The 19,462-nt window shown below is 39.4% G+C and overlaps 2 protein-coding genes across 3 annotated transcripts; one reads left to right on the top strand and one right to left on the bottom strand.

Moving 5' to 3' along the window:
* Nucleotides 1-125: 125 nt before the first annotated feature.
* On the bottom strand, nucleotides 126-7,072 carry si:ch211-284o19.8 (protein lifeguard 1). Of its 2 annotated transcripts, none has more exons than XM_020922192.2 (6): nucleotides 6,921-7,072; nucleotides 5,216-5,619; nucleotides 4,164-4,364; nucleotides 2,639-2,767; nucleotides 1,639-1,782; nucleotides 126-510 (listed from the first exon to the last, which is right to left on the bottom strand). In XM_020922192.2, the coding sequence occupies exons 2-6, from the start codon at nucleotides 5,606-5,608 to the stop codon at nucleotides 376-378; spliced, it is 1,002 nt and encodes a 333-aa protein (XP_020777851.1). In that variant the 5' UTR covers nucleotides 5,609-5,619; nucleotides 6,921-7,072; the 3' UTR covers nucleotides 126-375. The 2 variants fall into 2 exon arrangements, with proteins under 2 accessions (XP_020777851.1, XP_055007499.1); XM_055151524.1 differs by lacking the exon at nucleotides 6,921-7,072 and adding an exon at nucleotides 6,200-6,348.
* A 10,559-nt stretch (nucleotides 7,073-17,631) lies between these two features.
* Nucleotides 17,632-18,963, top strand: LOC129408376 (tripartite motif-containing protein 16-like). The gene is made up of 2 exons (XM_055151901.1): nucleotides 17,632-18,685; nucleotides 18,785-18,963. Exons 1-2 carry the CDS (start codon nucleotides 17,632-17,634, stop codon nucleotides 18,961-18,963), a joined length of 1,233 nt encoding a protein of 410 aa, XP_055007876.1.
* The last annotated feature ends 499 nt before the right edge of the window (nucleotides 18,964-19,462 follow it).

Below are 19,462 nucleotides of genomic sequence, written 5' to 3'. Positions count from 1 at the left end.
AAGTAAAATTTGAAACCTAAAACATGACCAAAGTGGGAAAATAATTGTACATGTTAATGCTTACATATCACTGCTCTGCTGCCATAACCGTGACATCACTATAGCAACGAGTAAACACAGTCAAATGTAGGGACTAGCTTCATTTAAGACACAGAAATAAATGATAGTTGAGACATTTACAGACAGTGGAAATTCACTTTCAGATTCACAGGTGAAACATTTCAGTTTGTAACACATCCAGCTCTAAAACAAGCACATTCGTCATAACACCGTAATAAATAAAAAACTTAACAAATGCTGTATTCTCTTCATAAATGCTGTTTTCTCTTACAAATAACTGTATTCAATAGTTTTGTTGTGAGGCTTGTGGTGTTTTCATCTTCGACCGAGCAGGTAGAGGAAGATGAGGATGATGTCGAGGTAAATGATGAGAGCTGCAGAGACGTACTCCTCCGGACTCACACGGTTATTCATACTGCCCGTCATCAACTGCACATCGGCCATCAGGAACTGACGAGGAGAAAGAGGAGGGGGAGAGAGAACGAGAGAGAGAAGGGGGACAGAGGAGACAATGAGAGAGCAAAGGAGGGAGAGGGGGAGAGAACGGGAAAGAGGGGGGAAAGGAGAGAGGAGGGGAGAGAATGAGAGCGAAGGGGGAGAGGGAGAGAGAACGAGAGCAAAGGGAGAAGAGAGAAGGCGAGAATGATGGGGGAGGACAGGGAGAGAAGGAGAGAGCAAAGGGGGAAGAGAGGGAGAGAGAATGAGAGCGACGGGGGAGAGAGGAGAGAGTACGAAAGAGCGTAGGGGTATAGAGGAGGAGAGAACAATAGAGCGAAGGGGGAGAGAAAAGGAGAGAATGAGAGCAAAGGAAGGAGAGGAGGAGAGAGAATGAGAGAGAAGGGGAAGAGCGGAGGAGAGAGAATGAGAGAGAGAAGGGGAAGAGAGGAGGAGAGAGAACGAGAGTGAAGGGGGAGAGACGAGGAGAGAACGAGGGAGAGAGAGAACAAGAGAGACGGGAGTAGAACGAGAGAGAAGGGAGAGAGAGGGAGAACGAGAGGGAGAGGGGAAGAGAGAATGAGAGAGAAGAGAATGAGAGGGAGGGGGGAGAGAGTACGAAAGAGCGAAGGGGTATAAAGAAGGAGAGAACAATAGAGCGAAGGGGGAGAGAAAAGGAGAATGAGAGAGCAAAGGAAGGAGAGGAGGAGAGAGAATGAGAGAGAGGGGGTACGGGAGAGAGAGAACGAGAGAGAGGAGGAGAGAATGAGAGAACCAAGGGGAAGAGAGAAGGAGAGAGAACGAGAGTGAAGGGGGAGAGACGAGTAGAGAAAGAGAGAGAGAGAGAACAAGAGAGACAGAGGGGAAGAGAACGAGAGAGAGAGGGGAAGAGTGAATGAGAAAGAAGAGAGAGAGGGGGAGAGAGGATAAGAGAGAAGAGAGAGAGAGCCGGGAGAGAGAGAGGGGGGATAGGAGGAGGAGAGGGGGAGTGAGAATGAGAGAAAGGGGGTGAGAGAGGAGAGAATGAGAGAGAGAAGGGGCAGAGAGAGATTGGTAAGTTTAATGGAGAGAAGCACATGACTGTACCTCCACCAGAAAAGTTCCGCAGTGCACCTTTAAATCCTGTTTAAGTGTGTTTCTTACCAGTGAAAAGAGCAACGCCCCCAGAGATCCATATGCCACCTGAGCCATGTGATAGTAATAGAAGGAGGAGAAGATCACGAACATGAACAGGTCCAGACAGAGGATGAGGAGGAGGCCATAACATACGGTGAAGTCATAACGGCTCTGAAAGAGATGAGAAATAATCAAACATAAAGAGAAATAAAAGGAATAAACCACAAGTAAACCTGAAGTATACTGGGACTAAACTAGAACTAAGGACTAAACTGGGACTGAACCACGGCTTAACCAGGGACTAAACCAGGACTAAAATGGTATACTTAGTGTTTCCAACTTGATTTCTATATTAAGGAATAGACTCAAAATTGATTCTGATAACACAATGATAATAAAATAGACAATAGAATGTGATTTTCAACATGAAATCATAAAGTGGACTGAACAGGGACATTTTGAAGTACTGGTGCACAGTGACCTCTGCTGGTTAATTTATAATATTGTTTCCTCATCAAAACAGAAAACACTCCATTCAACCTTGTGCCATACAGGTCCATTGTGTTTTTACACCTTCATCGGAATCATTTGGATCATTTCTACCCAGAATTTGACAATCTTTACTCACTAAGAAAATCTCTAAGAAATTGTAAAATGTAGCTGTTAACATGAAAACTAACACTTCATGACATCTCAAGGTGGACCAGAGCATTTTGAGCTTTGGAGGTGTGGACAGAGAGAAAAACATGAAAAAAAATCTGTTTTGTGTAATATTGAACTTTTAAACTGAAAAAATGAAAATATGTTTGGCTACATCACCGCCAGTATTCTCATAGTCATAAGTATCAGTTATAAAGCAGGTCTAAATCAGTATCAAACTTCAAGACTAGACCAGAGCTACACAATAACCCAGGACTAGACCTGTACTGAAGCAGACAAAGTGAAGTCATGAGGAAATGGCATTATAACAGATCAGAAAAAAGTGTAATATAGACCCTTTAAACATGTTTTCATTTCAGTTTCAGACCTGTGTAGAGTAGGCAATGATGCCCAGGGTGATGGCCAGAGTGGCTCCCATGGCCAGAATTACTGTCATAGTGTCGTGGTATGAGGCGATAGTCCCCACCATGTACGACAGGCTCACGGTCACCAGCATCTGCAGAGGAATATACACGCAAACAGTTAAAGCAACTGTGTGCAAGACTTTCATTTTAAAGGTGCCCTGTGTGACATTTCTTGAGGATGATTTGCCACCTGCTTGTCTCCATGGAAATGTAATCTTAGAATGTTCCACACTATAGACAGAACCTATCTATCACAAGGGTCTCCCCTATTCACAGAAGGAATTACTGTATTTTTTCAACAAGAGAAATGAAACATAATAAATAAATGCTAAATGGAAATGTTTAATGTCATACCATGGAAGATTCCAGCAAAGCAATAACATCTCCATTGAGATAATGGACCCTCCACCAAAAAGATAGCACACTTTTAAATTTCACAAACATTACCTATTTTGTAAAACTTCTAATGCTGATTTATTGTTAATTACAAAAACATTGGACATGATGACCAAGTTGTTTAGGTTATAATTTGGTGTTTTGGTTCAAGACGATTATCCAATCAGAAAGCAGAATTCAATGCTGAACTTTAAGCCTAAAATGCCTTTCTGATTTGAACGCTCTCTACCTAAACCCCACCTCCTGTACCAGTCATGAGTCACGGCTAGTGTAGCCTCTGCTCCCCAAGGAGGGAATTCTGGAGGTTCTGAGATTTCACATGACGAATGACCTCACCATATACTGAGAAACCTGTATGTGTCGTCTATCTGCAGGTTAAGGCTCTGGGAACACAGGTTCAGTTATAATAAATAATGAATATCTTCTTTATACTTTTATACTTTTTATACTATACAAGCGCAGGCTACAGACAGTTCCATTAACCAACAGGAAGTTATAAAAATCTGTGAAATAACAAGCATTTAAGTGGAACTAAACACTAAATCCACTTCCAGTTGTAAAACAGTCAAAAACTGTTTGCTGCCCCAGTGGGCTCTGCAATTTCATGTATTGTGTCCAGTATGACTCAAAATTGACTTTTGTGAACTTTAAAACAAGTTATGGTATTTCCTCATCAAAAACAGACCTGGAGTTGTGTTTTGTTTCATTCACACATGTTTGAGTAACTCTTTATTATTAGTCTGTCTACATGTGCAAAGCTCAAAATGCTCTGTTCCACCTTGTGATGTCATGAAGCGGTAGTTTCCAAGTGAACAGCTACTTTTACGTTTGTTCAGCAGAGATTGACAATTCCAGCGCTGATATGATCCAAATGATTCTAGTGAAGGGATGTGGAGTTTAAAAACACAGTGAAGCACTTCCTGTATTAACACATAACGTTTTTTGTCTGAGAAGAGTTCAGCCTAAACATGTGTGAATGAAACAAAACACAACTCCAGGTCTGTTTGTGATGAGGAAACAGGTGACGGAGGCCCAACCAAAAAGTTCCATAGTGCACCTTTAAACAACATTAGTATGGGGTTTTCTTCTCACCAGAGCAATGAGGTTCCATGGGTGTCTTCTGTTCAGGGATGTACAGAGGCTGAGAGGAAGCGCCACCACAATGAATAAGATGTAGGCCGAGACATAAACCCAGATATCTTTCTGGACCAGCTTCTTCACTGTCTCCGAGAACGTGAAGATACAGACCACAGTGAAGGTGAAGAGCAGCTGAAGGAACACCAGACAGAACACCTGCAAGGACCACAGAGACGAGTGGAGGAAGAGGGTTAAAATAGGATTAAACCAAGACTAAAACAGGACTAAACTAGGACTAAACCAGAAGTAAACCAGGACTACAACAGGACTAAAGCAAGATTAAATTGGGACTAAACCAGCACTAAACCAGCACTAAACCAGGATTAAACAAGGACTAAACCAGAACTAAACCAGGACTACAACAGAACTAAATCAAGATTAATTGGGACTAAATGGGACTAAACCAGCACTAAACCAGGAGTAAATCAGGACTAAAAAACAGGACAAAACCAGGAACAAAACCAGGACTAAACCAGGACTAAAAACCAGGACTAAACCAGGGACTAAACCAGAACTAAACTAGGACTACAAACCAGGACCAAACCAGAATTAAACTAGCACTAAACCAGGACTAAACACCAGGACCAAACCAGAACTAAACCAGGGACTAAACCAGGACAAACCCAGGGACAAAACCAGGAACTAAACCAGGGACTAAACCAGAACTAAACTAGGACTAAACTAGGACTACAAAGCAGGACCAAACCAGAATTAAACTAGCACTAAACCAGAACTAAACTAGGACTAAACCAGGACTAAAGACCAGGACCAAACCAGAACTAAACCAGGGACTAAACCAGGACAAACCCAGGGACAAACCCAGAGACAAAACCCGGGACAAAATCAGGGACTAAACCAGGGACTAAACCAGGGACTAAACCAGGGACTAAACCAGGGAGTAAACCAGGACAAAACCAGAACTAAAACCAATCAATTCTAAACCAGGACTAAAACAGAGCTAAACCAAAACTAAACCAGGACTACACCATGATGAAACCAGGACTTACCTTACGTATAAAAGCCCTCCTCACGGTTTTGTCTTCGAAAGCAGATGTTGTGATGGCAGCTGTATCTGCTGCACAAAAATCTGGGTTTGGTTCAGGTTCTGGGAAGGTCTGGTACAAACCCGGCTCTCCTGCTTTCTCAGGCGGGTACGCGCTTGGATTCACTGCAGAGTATGGAGGAGGTTCAGCCTGGACTATATCTGGATTAAATCCATAACTTGGACCAGGATTTTGATCAGGTTTTTGATCAGGATTCAGATCGGGATAAGGAGCAGGATCAGGGCCAGGATAAGGATCAGGACTTGAGGGGGTCTCTGTGGATTGTGGGTATTGTGGAGTGGAAGGCGGCAGCCCAGAGAGAGCAGGGTCCTGAGATTCAACCACTGGGTCGGACATGATTAGGAGAACTAGAAAAGAAGATCAAATTATGGTGAAAATGTGAAAAACAACAATGGAAACTTGAATCTTCTGCTCCATCGGACCCTGTCCTCTGCACCCTCTGCTTCAGGACAAATCAAGGCCCAAACCAGGACTAAACCAGGGCTAAACCAGAACTAAACCAGGATTAATCAGGGACCAAACTAGGACTAAAACAGGACTAAAGTAGGTCTTAAGCAGGACTGAATGACGACTAAACCAGGACTAAACAAGGACCAAACCAGAACTAACCCAGGATTAAAGCAGGTCTAAAACAGGATTAAACCAGGACTAAAATAGAATAGGGATAAACCAGGACTAAACTGGGACTAAAATGAGACTAAAAACCAAGATTTAACCCAGGACCAACCCAGGACTTAAGCAGGATTTCATTAGGACTAAACCAGTATCAAACCATGGCTAAAAGAGGACCTAAACCAGGTCTAAACCAGGATTAACTCAGATTAAACTGGAGTCCAAACCAAGACTGAAAACCTGCAAGAACACCTGGGTGAGAAAAACTAAAAGAAAAGATAAAAGTATGGCTCCAGACACTCTCCTCTGATTCACCTGATTTTGTCCTCTGCATCCTCCAAATTTGCACTAAATCAGGACCAAACAAGGACTAGACCAGGACTAGATGAGAACTAAATGAGGTCTTCATCAGGACTAAACTAGAACAAGAAAGGACCTAAACCATACAGCAGAACTAAACAATGAATAAGGAAGGACTAGACCAGGACTAAACTGCCTGTCATTTTGGTTTCATTTATTGCACTGGAAAAACTTGAGTGAGCTTACATTTCCACAAACCTGACCCTGCTTGTTTCCATGGAAATATTGTTCTTTTGACTATAATCTTTCATAGCATTTATGTATATCGCTGTGGAGAATGTTCTGAAGCATGGTTTTAACTTTTGTTTCCACTGTACCTTTGAACAAAATACAACAAAATATCTTCACAGTATGGCGTTAAACCTTTTTTTCTTCAGAGACCAAACCAGACCAAGTTACAGGTCAGATCTGTGGAAAGGCAACCCTGCTCACAGTCAGAATGTTTGTTTTATGAATATTTTTGAGCTATAAAACTACCTATAATTGAATAAATGTAAGGTTTTGTAAGTGTAATGTCAAATTGTGGAACATTTCCAGAGAGAGAAATGACATGTCCATAGAAACAAGCAGGTGACGGACCCCTAACCAAAAAGTTACATAGTGCACCTTTAAGTGTTTTTAATCTAGAAATTAATTTTAGTTTTGGATTAGTCATAAATGCTTTAAAATAACTCACCTTCACAGCAGATTATGAGTAACAGTCTGTCTCCTCACCTCGCAGTAAACCCGTGTGAAAAGCAGAAGTGTGGGCTTTTATTGTGGGGAGTTGTGGTTTGGTTCACTTCCGGCTTCTTTTGAGTAAGGGCCCTGAGAGGCATGAATACAGACTTTAGAGACTCCACTATTGCACATTTGGTTTGAAGGAGGAGGTTAAGAAACATGGGGGGACTTGGCTGAATTTACACATTTACAACATCTCCTATAGACCGTAAATGTACTAACGTATATCTGTAATCACTCTGTTAGATGGCCTATATTACACTATTTTCTGATCTACCTGATGTTATAATGTTGTTTCCTCATCACAAACAGACCTGGAGTTGTGTTTTGTTTCATTTACACAAAAAAGAAAACACTCTCTATACAACTTCACTAGAATCGTCCTGATCATTTTCTACTAAACAAACGATAAAAGGTAGCTGTCAACTTGGAAACTATAGCTTCATGACATCACAAGGTGGAACAGAGGATTACTCAAATGTGTGTGAAAGAAACAAAACACAACTTCAGGTCTGTTTTTGAGGAGGAAGCAACATTCTAACATGGCTTAAAGCCCACAAGATTCAATTTTGTGTAATATAGGACCTTTTAACCACTAATGGACTATATTAACCTCAAAAGACAGATTTGTTCTTCTTTCTTCTTTTATTCTCATCGTCTACCATCTAAAAAAGGGAAGTTGTTTTCATGTGAACATGAAAACAAGAAGGCAAAGAACAAGGCAAAGAACAAGAAGGCAAAGTTATGAACCACTTACACAAAAACTGAAACGAACTAAATCAGATCTGAAGGAGTGCTGCAAGAAACACAAATGTTCAAATCATTTCAAACTGTCACATAAAGCTTTTGTCACTTGTAGACTTTCTCACAATGGGAAGAGGAACCACAACTTTTACACACATACAAGTTCTGGTACTTAAATTTAAAAAATATTTCACAAGTAGGTGTAAATGTATGCTGCTAAAAAAGTCACTCAGAGTTAAAGGCCCTATATTACTCAAAATTGACGCCTGTGAGCTTTCTCAAAAACAGACCTGGAGTTGTGGTTTGTTTCATTCACACATGTTTGAGTAACTCTTTGTTATTAATCTGTCAACATCTCCAAAGCTCAAAATGCTCTGTTCCACCTTGTGATGTCATGAAGTGGAAGTGAACAGCTACATTTGACCTTTAGTTCAGTAGAGATGGGAGATTCCAAGGCAGAAATGATCATTGCCTCCATGGAGCTGTTATTGCTTTGCCCGGAATGTTACACCATATGGCATTATAGGGACAATTCGGAATTTTGGACATAGGACTTAATTTCCTAGTGAGCCAGTGTTGGAAATGTGTGGAGACACTTGTTTCAATATTCTACCCAGTCCTTGTATTTGCAGAGGTCGCTGGTGCTAGGCTAGCGCATGTCAATGGCCATAGTTAACCTGCCACTAAAAACAGTCTTACCCACTCCACAAAGCAAAAACGCAAATCTATTATTACACCAGACTGTCCATGTAAATGTCTGTGTTGATAGAATAATGTTTAAAATAAAACTAACCTCGCATCACATGAATCGTCGCATGTTGAGGGACTATTTTCTCATATATCAGTCCGCCACTGCCAAGGAAGTACAACTCACTGCTACTGCTCAGTCATAAATCCTTCAAATGCAAGGTTGGTTTTACTTCTAAAATTATTTTATCGACACAGACATTTACATCGTCTGGTGTTATAACTGTTTTGAACTGAGTGCTTTGTGGAGTGGGTAAGACTGTTTTTAGTGGCAGGCTAACTATGTCCATTGACATGTGCTAGGCTAACACCAGCGACCTCTGCAAATACAAGGACTGGGTGGAATATTTTAAAAAGTGTCTCCACACGTCTCCAACACTCTGACTATCTAGGAAATGAGGTCCTGTGTCCAAAATTCCATACTGTCCAAGGGGACATCCCCAAACCAGGTTACAGGTCAGGTATGTGCAGAGGTGATGTCACTCACAGGAAGAATACGAGAAAACGTTGTTTTTTTACATCCAGCTTTTCTACACGTGTGCAGTGGCTGGTAGACAAAAAGTCAGTGGGGCCGCTCGGTTGTGTTGACAGTTGTGTTGCGTATGTCTGTCATGAGATAACTCGTTTTAGTTTGAAGTAGGTTTTGCATTTAATTGTTTTGACATGACTTCATCATCTTACTCTAAGTCACTGAATGTTGAGGATCAAAAACGATACTTGTTGACGGTGTCGACTTGTTGATACGGACGCTTTTTGCCTACCAAAATGGCTGCAGCCCGGACGTGATGTCATCGTGTTTTCTCTTATACAAGGACTGGATGGAATATGTTAAAAAGTGTCTCCACACGTCTCCAACTCTCTTGGAAAACTAGGAAATGAGGCCCCATGTCCAAAATTCCAAACTGTCCCTTTAAACTTTACCAAGTACTTCACCAAGGGGACATCACCAAACCAGGTTACGGGTCAGGTCTGTGCAGAGGCGACCTCACTCACAGTAAGAATCTACAGTATGTTTCTCAGAGTGTTTTTGATCAATGAAAACACCTGTATTTGAATAAATGCTCAGCTAGAACATTTCAGGAAAACAAATACATCTCCATGGTTTCAAGCAGGTAGCAGACTCCAATAAAAAAGTGACATAATATAACTTTAAACAGTACAAAGAATGTAACTGAATCATTTTGCATTTATCACACATATTTATTGTAAAAAATACATATAAAAACAATTTGAGACATACAAAAGATTGGAGCTTAGAAACAGTATTGAACTGACAAAGACCAAGCCATTTCTCGCATTATATATTTACATTTCAATAAATAAAACTCAAATATTTTTAATAAACCAAAAGGAAGAAAATAAGAAGAAAAGATTGTCCATTTTGGGGCTGCAAATGCCGCTGTAACAACTTATCTATAATACATATCTGGTGGTTTGGAAACTCCCGGAAGTTTCGAAACCAAAAGTGAAATTGAAAAATGCTAATGTTGCTAATATTGTTTTGTATGGAGAGGAGCTAGCATTAGTCTATAGTATACAGAGCCTATAGCTGAATTATTGGTAGGTTTTTAAGGTATTGCACCACAGAGAAAAGAAAGGGTCAAAGAAATAAGGAAAAATGTGCGATTTTAAGGCTGTTTACACAAGAATGCATTTCAATGTCGCAGTTTTTCCTTAAGTGAATTTCTATATTTCATTTTCATTTTGGTTGCATTTATGTGTTATTAATACTGCTTATACAATTATTAGCATTTTATTAATTCTACCTTGCGTCACCCCGTTACCTTTGTATTGAAACTGTTGAGAGTGTCGAGATAAACAGTTCTTGAATGTGCAATGATTTTGAAAAGCGTATTTCAACACAGTGGTTTTCAAATTCCTCAAATCTGCAGTGACTGTCGTACTTGCACACACTTTTCAGTTTTAAATTCAAGGGTTAGACTTGGTTAAATTTTGCACTAGTCCGGGGTTTAGTCATGGACATGTCTGATCTGGTTTAGACCTGGTTTAGACCTGGTTAAATTCTGAATTAGTCCTGTTTTAGACCTGTTTACATCCCAAATTAGTCTGGGTTTCGACCTATTTAAGACCCGGTTAAACCCTGAATTAGTCCTGGTTAGACCTGTTTTAGACATAGTTAAATCTTGGTTAAGATTTGGTTTAGACCAGGTTAAATTATGAATTAGTCCTGGTAAGACCTGGTTTAGATCTAGTTCAGTCCTAGCTAAGACATGGTTAAGACCTGGTTTAGACCTGATTAAATCCTGAAATAGTCCTAGTTTAGACCTGGTTTAGACCTGGTTAAATCCTGAATTAGTCCTGGTTTAAGCCTGGTTTAAATCCTGAATTAGTCCTGGTTTAGACCTGATTACATCCTGGATTAGTCCTGCTTTAAGCCTGTTTTAAATCCTAGTTTAAACCTGATTAAATCCTGAATTAGTCCTGGTTTAGACCTGATTAAATCCTGGATTAGTCCTGGTTTAAACCTGTTTTAAATCCTAGTTTAAACCTGCTTTAAATTCTGAATTAGTCCTGGTTTAGACCTGATTAAATCATGAATTAGTCCAGGTTTAGACTTGATTAAATCCTTAAATAGTCCTGGTTTAGACCCGATTAAAACCTGAATTAGTCCTGGTTTAAACCTGATTAAATCCTGAATTAGTCCTGGTTTAGACTTGACTAAATGCTGAATTAGTCCTGGTTTAGACTTGATTAAATCCTGAAGTAATCCTGGTTTGGACCTAGTTAAATCCTGAATGAGTCCTCTGCTAGACCTGGTTAAATCCTGAATTAGTCCTGGTTTAGTTCTGTTTAAATCTTTGTCAAATTTCGAATGAGTCCTTTTTAAATCTACATTTAGACCTGGTTAGTATCGGAATTACCCACATTATTAATAACACAAAGTGACCATGAAAACAAGACATTTTCTATTTGAATAGTCTGAAAACCACTAATTCCAGACAACTGCTTTAGGTAGAAGGTAGAATACTGAGATTAAAATGCAGCCAAAACTGTTTCTATGATTCTTCCCCATTGCGAGATGAGGCCAAAACACCAGAGGTTTACTCAAAGTCACCTATATATATTCTAAACTGTCTGTAATAATGAAAACTTTACATTTTAGCAATTCTTGTGTTAGCAGCCCTTTAAGATTGTCCATTTCTTTACAATTTCTTAACCACATTGCTGACCCCGCCCTCCTCAATTCAAATTACAAAATATAAAAACAGGTAAACCAACCAACCCGCCCACCCTCCACGCCAAAAATTACAACATCAAAATTCACCACAATTATTGAACAATGATGACCGATGCATTTCGCTACGTCTTCTTCTTCCTCTCAAAATGCCCACACTAAAAAAATTTGGCATTAGTTATATTGTATTTCACTGTATAGTCCACTGTGAAACTCCCTCCTCGCAACAAAATTGAGGGAGAATGCGATCAAAGCCAGCTCAAAAATCTATAAATCCACGGTTCTGTCTTCTACCAGTTTGAGGCAACATCCGTATGGCCATTTTAAAGGTGCACTGCGTAAAATTATTTGGTTATGCGATCTCCATGGTGACTACAAGGTTCCTAACTGTTGGGCCAGAAACCAAAATAGGGTAAAATTTAGATTCAAATTCCCATATCTGGCTTGACAATTGAAATTCGTGAAGATGAGTTAAATAAGTTAAATTAAAAAGACGCCAAATCGGTAATAATTGCAGCGGTTAATATTGAAATTTCTATAATAAATTAGCTTTTTGTTCTTATTTTTATCTATTGGTGTAGAAAGAGAGTTTAAGTCATAGGTTGGGTTCACATTATAGATAGAATTAAATTATTACATTTCATATTCAAGAATTTAAGAGATGAACCAATAAAACTTTGAATAAATATTGACAATTCATTCATTTTTTTTACACATTTTTTGTTACAAAGTGGGTTCCTAAACTCACTACTAACATTTTGCTTTCTTGTCATCTGTTTTAATCACACTTTTATGACAGATTGTTTTTTTTTTTTTACCAACATAGTTAAATCATTTCACATTTAGTGTCAGTAGAAGTTGCCGATTTGGTTCTTAACAATAATAAATTACATTAAAATTTTATCAGTTTAAACTATAGATTTTCACATGAACCTAACCTACCCCCAACCTAAAGCATGTTTTTATTAATTATTTATTTATTAATTCACGATAAATTTCACAAAAACATTGCCAGATGAAGTCTCAACAATCCTAAATTCGCCTGATATTTTTTCTAATCATTATGTCCTCTTCAAGCCACCGTACTTGCTCAAAATCAGACTTTCAATCTCAAGTTTCCCCACCAGATGGCGCCACAATGCTACACAATGCACCTTTAAGATTATCCATACGAACAATACTTTCCTGTAACACACAACCCCACTGTCTCCAAGGCAACCAGCACACAAAGGCAAAAGAAAGCCAACAAACACTTAGCAACAGCAATGCTTATAATGGAAAAAAAAAACCAAAAAAAAAAAAAAAACCTATAGTATTAATATTTTTAAAATCCTAGAAAAGGGCTCAAATTCTCCACTTCCTGTCAATAATCTCCGGTAAAAGGGAGATAGCAGACACACGCCAAGTAAACATGCCCCAAAATTGTAAGATATCACTAATATATTGTCTTATTTGTCAGAAAAATGTGAAATTAATTTGAAAATTGGGTTGAAATCTCTTATATAACTTCAAAAAATGATCTCAAAAGAATGGTATGATATGGGTGGGGACAGCGCGTCTAAATAAGGGTTGAATAATTTTGAGCGTATTTACACAAGGCCCACTCTGTCAGGCTATTTGTGGGCTTCAGTTTCCTGTTATAGCCGCCATTTTGAGGACCTTTTGACCATTCAGTGTTAGTCATTATGGCAACAGTCCATATTTTCCCATACCAAAAATACAGATACGATAGATAGTAACAGAAAAATTCATCATAAAAAAGGTTATTATTTCTGAAAAAAACTGATCAACTTTGCAGAATTTGGGTCAATTTTCTCATATTTTTTTCATATTTGCAACATGGAATTTATTTATCTTTAGTTAATTTATCTAGAGATTGTGGGATTTGAACCAGCTGCCCTTTGGTTACAAGACGACCAAATCAGTTTACAGGTCTATGAAAATTCTTGTATTAGTTTAGTCTATTTCAAATTTGAATATTCCTCGATTATCAATTCATTTTGAACTGAAAACGAACATCGAATCACAATATTCATCCACAAAAATCACGATCAAAGCTTTCCTCAAGTTGTCCAACCCTCTTTGCCACTGTCCCAATCCAAAACGTACCACTCTGAAAACCAAATTAAAGCAACGTCCTTAATGTTTTGTATCTTATAACGCGACAGAAAGCATGTCACGGCAAAATGTATTATAAAAACTACATTATTTCTGAAAAAACCTTCGAAACTTTGCAGAATTTGGGGCGATTTTTTACAATAAACACGCACACACACTTTCACTCTGAATATTCTACAAATCCAAAGACAGGCATTAAGTCCTTAGTTGTCAGTTCACTCACCCACTCGATAATATCCCAGATTTATAATGAAATAAAGAAATTAAACCAAAAAAAAAGGGACAAAAGTGCTCAAGAGTTGTGCCAAGACCAGCCCTCCTATGGCCCTATGGAAAACCGTTAGTCCGGCCACTTCCTGTCTCCTTTCAAAAATAGCAGCACGTTTAAATCAGCGCTAACCTATCCGCCACAACTGACCTCTTCAAAATAAAAGTCCAAGAGAGAAAAAGAAAAACCTTGAAATCCCCCCTTTCCCGTGAAATGTTTACAGCACAAACTACGATGGAAAAGAAGACACCTTGCATTTTTTTGGAGCTGTATTTTGGAGTTGGCGGTTAGAAGTTTTGTAGAGCTGCACGATATAACACGAGATTAGCATGAAAATTAATTAATACAACATATTTAAAGCTACGAATTACTTGTTCTTGAAGTAAGATTCTTTAATTAACTTCGCCATAAACGTTTGAAAATGGAAACACCAAGAGATTAAAGGTAAACTAATGGTCAATGTCCAATAATGCAGCTATATGTTATCAAAAAATAACACTTCTCTCACTTTTTCAGATGGGCGTGATTGACAGGTGGATTAACCAATCACGGACAAGCAAGCTTCATCTGTGTCAAAACAAATATGGCTGCTTAGATTGGAGGAAAGAAAAGGAAAAATANTCTTTTTAAGTCATTTTTATTCATAAATGTAATGTAACTTATAAAGAGGATCTATAATAGTAAATGTGTGAATGCTTACCCACAGCACTGGGGTTAATGGAGACGTAGGCTGTGTGTTTTGATACTCGCAGTTCCTCCAGGGCAGTAAGCTCCGCCTCTGCCTCTGCTCAACCAATCAGATCACGTAAAAATATCAACAATTAAATATATTTTTTAGTAGAAAAACATACACATCTATTCATAACAACTCACTTTTCTGTATCTCCAGCCTCTTCTTTGGGTCGGGGCGTATCACCGTGAACGCTGCGTGACTAAAACAAAACATTTTATTATCATTTTCATGCAAGAGTTTCACTAATATTTCTAGTAATTTAATTTGCAAAGGTTTTCAAAATGAGAAATTGAAGAATCTCTGTTTAGGTTAATTGATATTTTGCAGCTGATGTCAACATTCCTTTGGGGTGTGATGCTAACTGTAGGCACTGCACTGTCTGAGGCTTTGTTTGAGTTTATTATTTTTTTTAGGCTTTATTTTAGCACAATTTGACCACAAGACCTGACTGAGCTGGAACTACAACAGGCGAGTTGACTTTGGGCGGATTGACAAGCTGATCCGTAAAGCTGGTCACGTGATCGGCCGTGAGCTGGAGACGTTTGTCACAGCGAGGGACAAGAGGACACTGGACAAACTGCTCCCCGTCACGGACACTCCTGCTCACCCACTGCACCGGACTAAAGAGGGACAACGGAGATAATACTCCCTACAACTGTAAAAAAAAAAAAAAAAAAAAAAAAAAAAAACTCACCCACTGCATCAGAATACAGAGGGACAGAGGAGGTAATACTCCATCAGGCTCCTACAGCTCAGCTCAAATTGCGAGAGATACAGGACTACAACTACTCACCCTTATGTAACAGATAATACTCCCTACTACTGTACAACAACCACAGGCTGCGCTACCATTAGGCAAAAGTAAGCAGCTGCCTCGGGCCCCCAAACCTGGAGGGGCCCCCAACCAATTGCCCTCAGTGCCACTACTGTCCAAGGCCTCAGAGTGATTTGATTTTCTCTCAATATGGCATTAAAAGAGAGTAGTTTACTTTTAAACAATAATCATAAGAAAAATAATCATAATCATCATAATTTAATGGATGAAAACAAACATGTAATTGTACTAGCAAAAAAATAAAACTACTTTCAGTTCTGGTTATCTAGTAGATGATCAAACTAATAAGACAAGTTTCCAATCCATCATAATTCAAATAAATAGAGATGTGCGTGTCTCAAGAACAATGGGGAAAAAACAGACAATAAATATATTAAAAAAACAAAACAAAACTTAAAAACTGTGCATTATAATGAGGGCCACAAACTCAAGTTCGCCTAGGGCCCCAAAACTGCTAACCCCGCCACTGACAACAACTCACTCACCCTATGTCTGGTCAGTCATCATATCGTTGTTGCACTGTCTTCCAATTTTTGTATTTTATTTTGACTTGTACATTTACATTTATATAATTTCACCTTATCTGAGACCTGTCTCTTGCTCTTTTTTGCTGCTTATTTAGAATTTATCATTTACCATTTATATTTTATCTCTTTGTTATTTTATATTATATTGTGATGTGTGAAACCTGTGTCTAAATAATTTCCCTTGTGGATCAATAAAGTTTAAGTCTAAATCTAAATGTAAGTCTTTACTGCTAAACAAGTCCATCACAAATTTAACTAACACAGTCTGTTAATGAGAGCTCAACTTTTGTTTTCTTTGTGTTGCTTAAATCCATTTTTGTTTATTTTCTTTGAGATTTCACTTACTTAAAATAATTTCTTTATTCCATGGGATATGATTGTTTTGCTTAAAATAAGACAGAAATAGAAAATTACAGTTAATTAAATAATAAAAATAAACCTGGACTTCTCACCTGTGCCTCGTAGATGAGAGTTGACCCTGATCTTGCGCCCTCTGCTGGCTGCATTTCGTTTCAGCGGTTTGTTTATCGGGAATTCTCGGCTTTTTGTTCCCAGTTTTTGCATCACAGCGCTGGGTGACGGGTTTAGGAGGTGTGGAGGCGGCTCTGGTTCTCCTCTGGGAGTTTGGAGCGGCTTTAGGTCCCGCTGAGGCCGCCTCTGAGCTCTCTGGCGGACACCGTGAGCAGCTCGCCGTGCGGTTCCCACGGACACTGCACGGTAACTTTAACTCGCTTTCTCCGGTTGTTTCTCTTACCTTTAGCGGTTTAACTCTCTCTCTGGGTTTTTTAGACGTGCCCAGTGGATTGGTCTTTGTTACTTTTGGATTTGACATGCTTATTTGGATGTTTTAAGACAATAAAAATATGTAAACAATAGCATTTACATGTGACACTGTTGCTAGGGGGCCTTAGCAACCAGGTGTCTCGTCAAATGAAATCATGGAGCAGTACTTCCGGTTTGAACATTCACAATAAAATTATAGATGTACATTTTCAACAATTAAAATGACTGGATGTCCATAGATCACGACTTAGCTTTTGGTACAGTGTGTACATGGGTCAATCAATATGGGAATCCTACCACAGGTGCATTAGAAAAACTGTATTCAAGTTTTTGCGAGAGCAGTTTGGAGTTTTATTTTAAGAGCTGTAATTTCCGGAAAATTTCTCATGTGCTCTACAATCATAGATATGTTTGCTTGGTTTCAGATGACGCCGCAGCATTTTATTGGACAATATTTATTAATACAGAACTGAACTAAAACAAAACTTTTGACTGCTACTGTATATATAATGTGTGATTTGGTTTTCAGTGTTTTTCAAGTGTTTTGCCTACCACTAAAAATGCAGTGTCTGTCTGTTCTGACTCATTGTCTCTGCTAGTTCTGTTGGGCACAAATCCAAAGGGCGGATCCTGCTCCTCCTCAACTCTGCCCACACAGGTCTCACTTCTCTTTCTGTAAAACTGAAACATCATTTACTTTTTCATCTGAAGCAGAAATGGAGCAGGGTGCTGTTCAGCTCAACAGACAGGCCTTTTTCTGTGCCATATGTTTGGATCTGCTGAAGGAGCCGGTCACTCTTCCATGTGGACATAACTACTGTAGAGTCTGTATTCAGAGCCACTGGGACCGACAGGTGCAGAGCACCTGCCCTCAGTGTAGACAGGTGCACAGCCCCAGACCTGTGCTCCATGTAAACACCATGATGGCAGAGTTAGTGGAGCAGATGAGGACTGAATTCCAGTACAACACAATGGACCCGGAGACTTGGAGGCAGCAGATCCTGCACAGCATTCAGGTCAAAGAGGCAGAGCAGCAGAGGCTCCAGCAGGAGGCGCTGTCCCTGAGGCGTCTTGCTGACGAGACAATTAAACACAGTGAGGAGCGCTTCAGTTCGTTTGTGCGTGTGCTGGAGTCTGTTCACTGTGACGTGTCCCAAAATATCAGGACTCTGCAGGAGAAAGAAGAGGCCAAAATGAAACAGATCCATGACCAACTGGGGCTGGAGGTAACAGAGCTGAAGAACACTCTCTTTGAGGCGGCTCCAGAGACGCTTCAGAGACACCTCCCTCCCTCTGCCCACACACCCAGGACATACTCACTGCCCCTGGGGTACTTTGAGCAGGCCAAATCAGCGGTGACCGCCCTCACAGACCTGCTCCAGTCGACTCTGACAGAGGGACTACAGAACATCTCACAGGGTTTTACACAAGGCCAACTATCAACCAGACCTCAACTAGGACCTCCACAACCTGAGCCCAAAACCAGAGCAGAGTTTATGAACTATGCACGAGAGATTGTCCTGGACCCAAACACGGTTAATAATATGATGACACTACACAAAGGAAACAGGAAAATAATGCATATGACTACGAACTATAAGCTTCCTAACATCTATCCCGATCATCTGGACAGGTTCAGTGAGTACAATCAGGTCCTGAGCAGAGACGGTCTGACAGGCCGCTGTTACTGGGAGGTGAAGTGGAAAGAGACATGTATTGTTCTTGCAGTGTCTTACCAGGACATCAAGAGAAAAGGAGATTCAGAGGATTGTAAATTTGGATACAACAAGAATTCTTGGGCTTTAAAATGTTATACATATAAATGTTCCTTTTGGCATCACAGTGTTAAATCAAAAATATCATGCTCAGTATCAAAAAGAATTGGGGTTTACCTGGACCACAGTGCAGGGGTTTTAGCATTTTACAACATTGAGGACCAAACCATGAGCCTCATCCACAGAGTCCAGACCACCTTCACTCAGCCTCTGTATGTTGGAGTCGGACTGGACCTCTTAGATCACACAGCCTATTTCCCTAAACTCAGATAAACTGAGATTCAATTTGAGCACCTTATTTTGAAGGACTCTCTTCGTACAGTTATATAGGTAGAATTCTGTGTATTATATTTTTTTCATATTCATATAACATTGCATTGTCGGGAAAGAAAAATAACTGGTGAGGTGGGAAAACACCAACAAACAAAATGGTTCTTTTTGGACAGAAGACCCTGACACTGTGCTGAGTAAAACTAAATCTCATCTTCATATCTTTACCATCCCTTCATCAACATTAAATGTGAGCTGGTAGATTATTTGATAATTGATTCATTAAAATCACTGCTTTCAAGAACCAAAGTTGCTCTGTTTATGTTATGCTCATTAGTTTTTTTCCAAATACATGTTGCTGTGATGTATACATGTTTATGTTTATTTTATGTATATTTTTCTCTATATTTTCACAGTTTGAGAGGAAGAAGTTCAATTATCTCCATGTAGCCCTATTGTATGGAGGTTAAAGTGAAAGCATCAACTTTCTTACTCTTCCTTG

Source organism: Boleophthalmus pectinirostris, unplaced genomic scaffold, assembly GCF_026225935.1.
Source record: "Boleophthalmus pectinirostris isolate CB_2022bp ecotype Guang Dong unplaced genomic scaffold, ASM2622593v1 HiC_scaffold_16, whole genome shotgun sequence".
NCBI classification, from domain to species: domain Eukaryota; kingdom Metazoa; phylum Chordata; class Actinopteri; order Gobiiformes; family Gobiidae; genus Boleophthalmus; species Boleophthalmus pectinirostris.
Note: the sequence above shows the minus strand (reverse complement) of the source record. Positions and strands in the feature narration are given on the sequence as shown.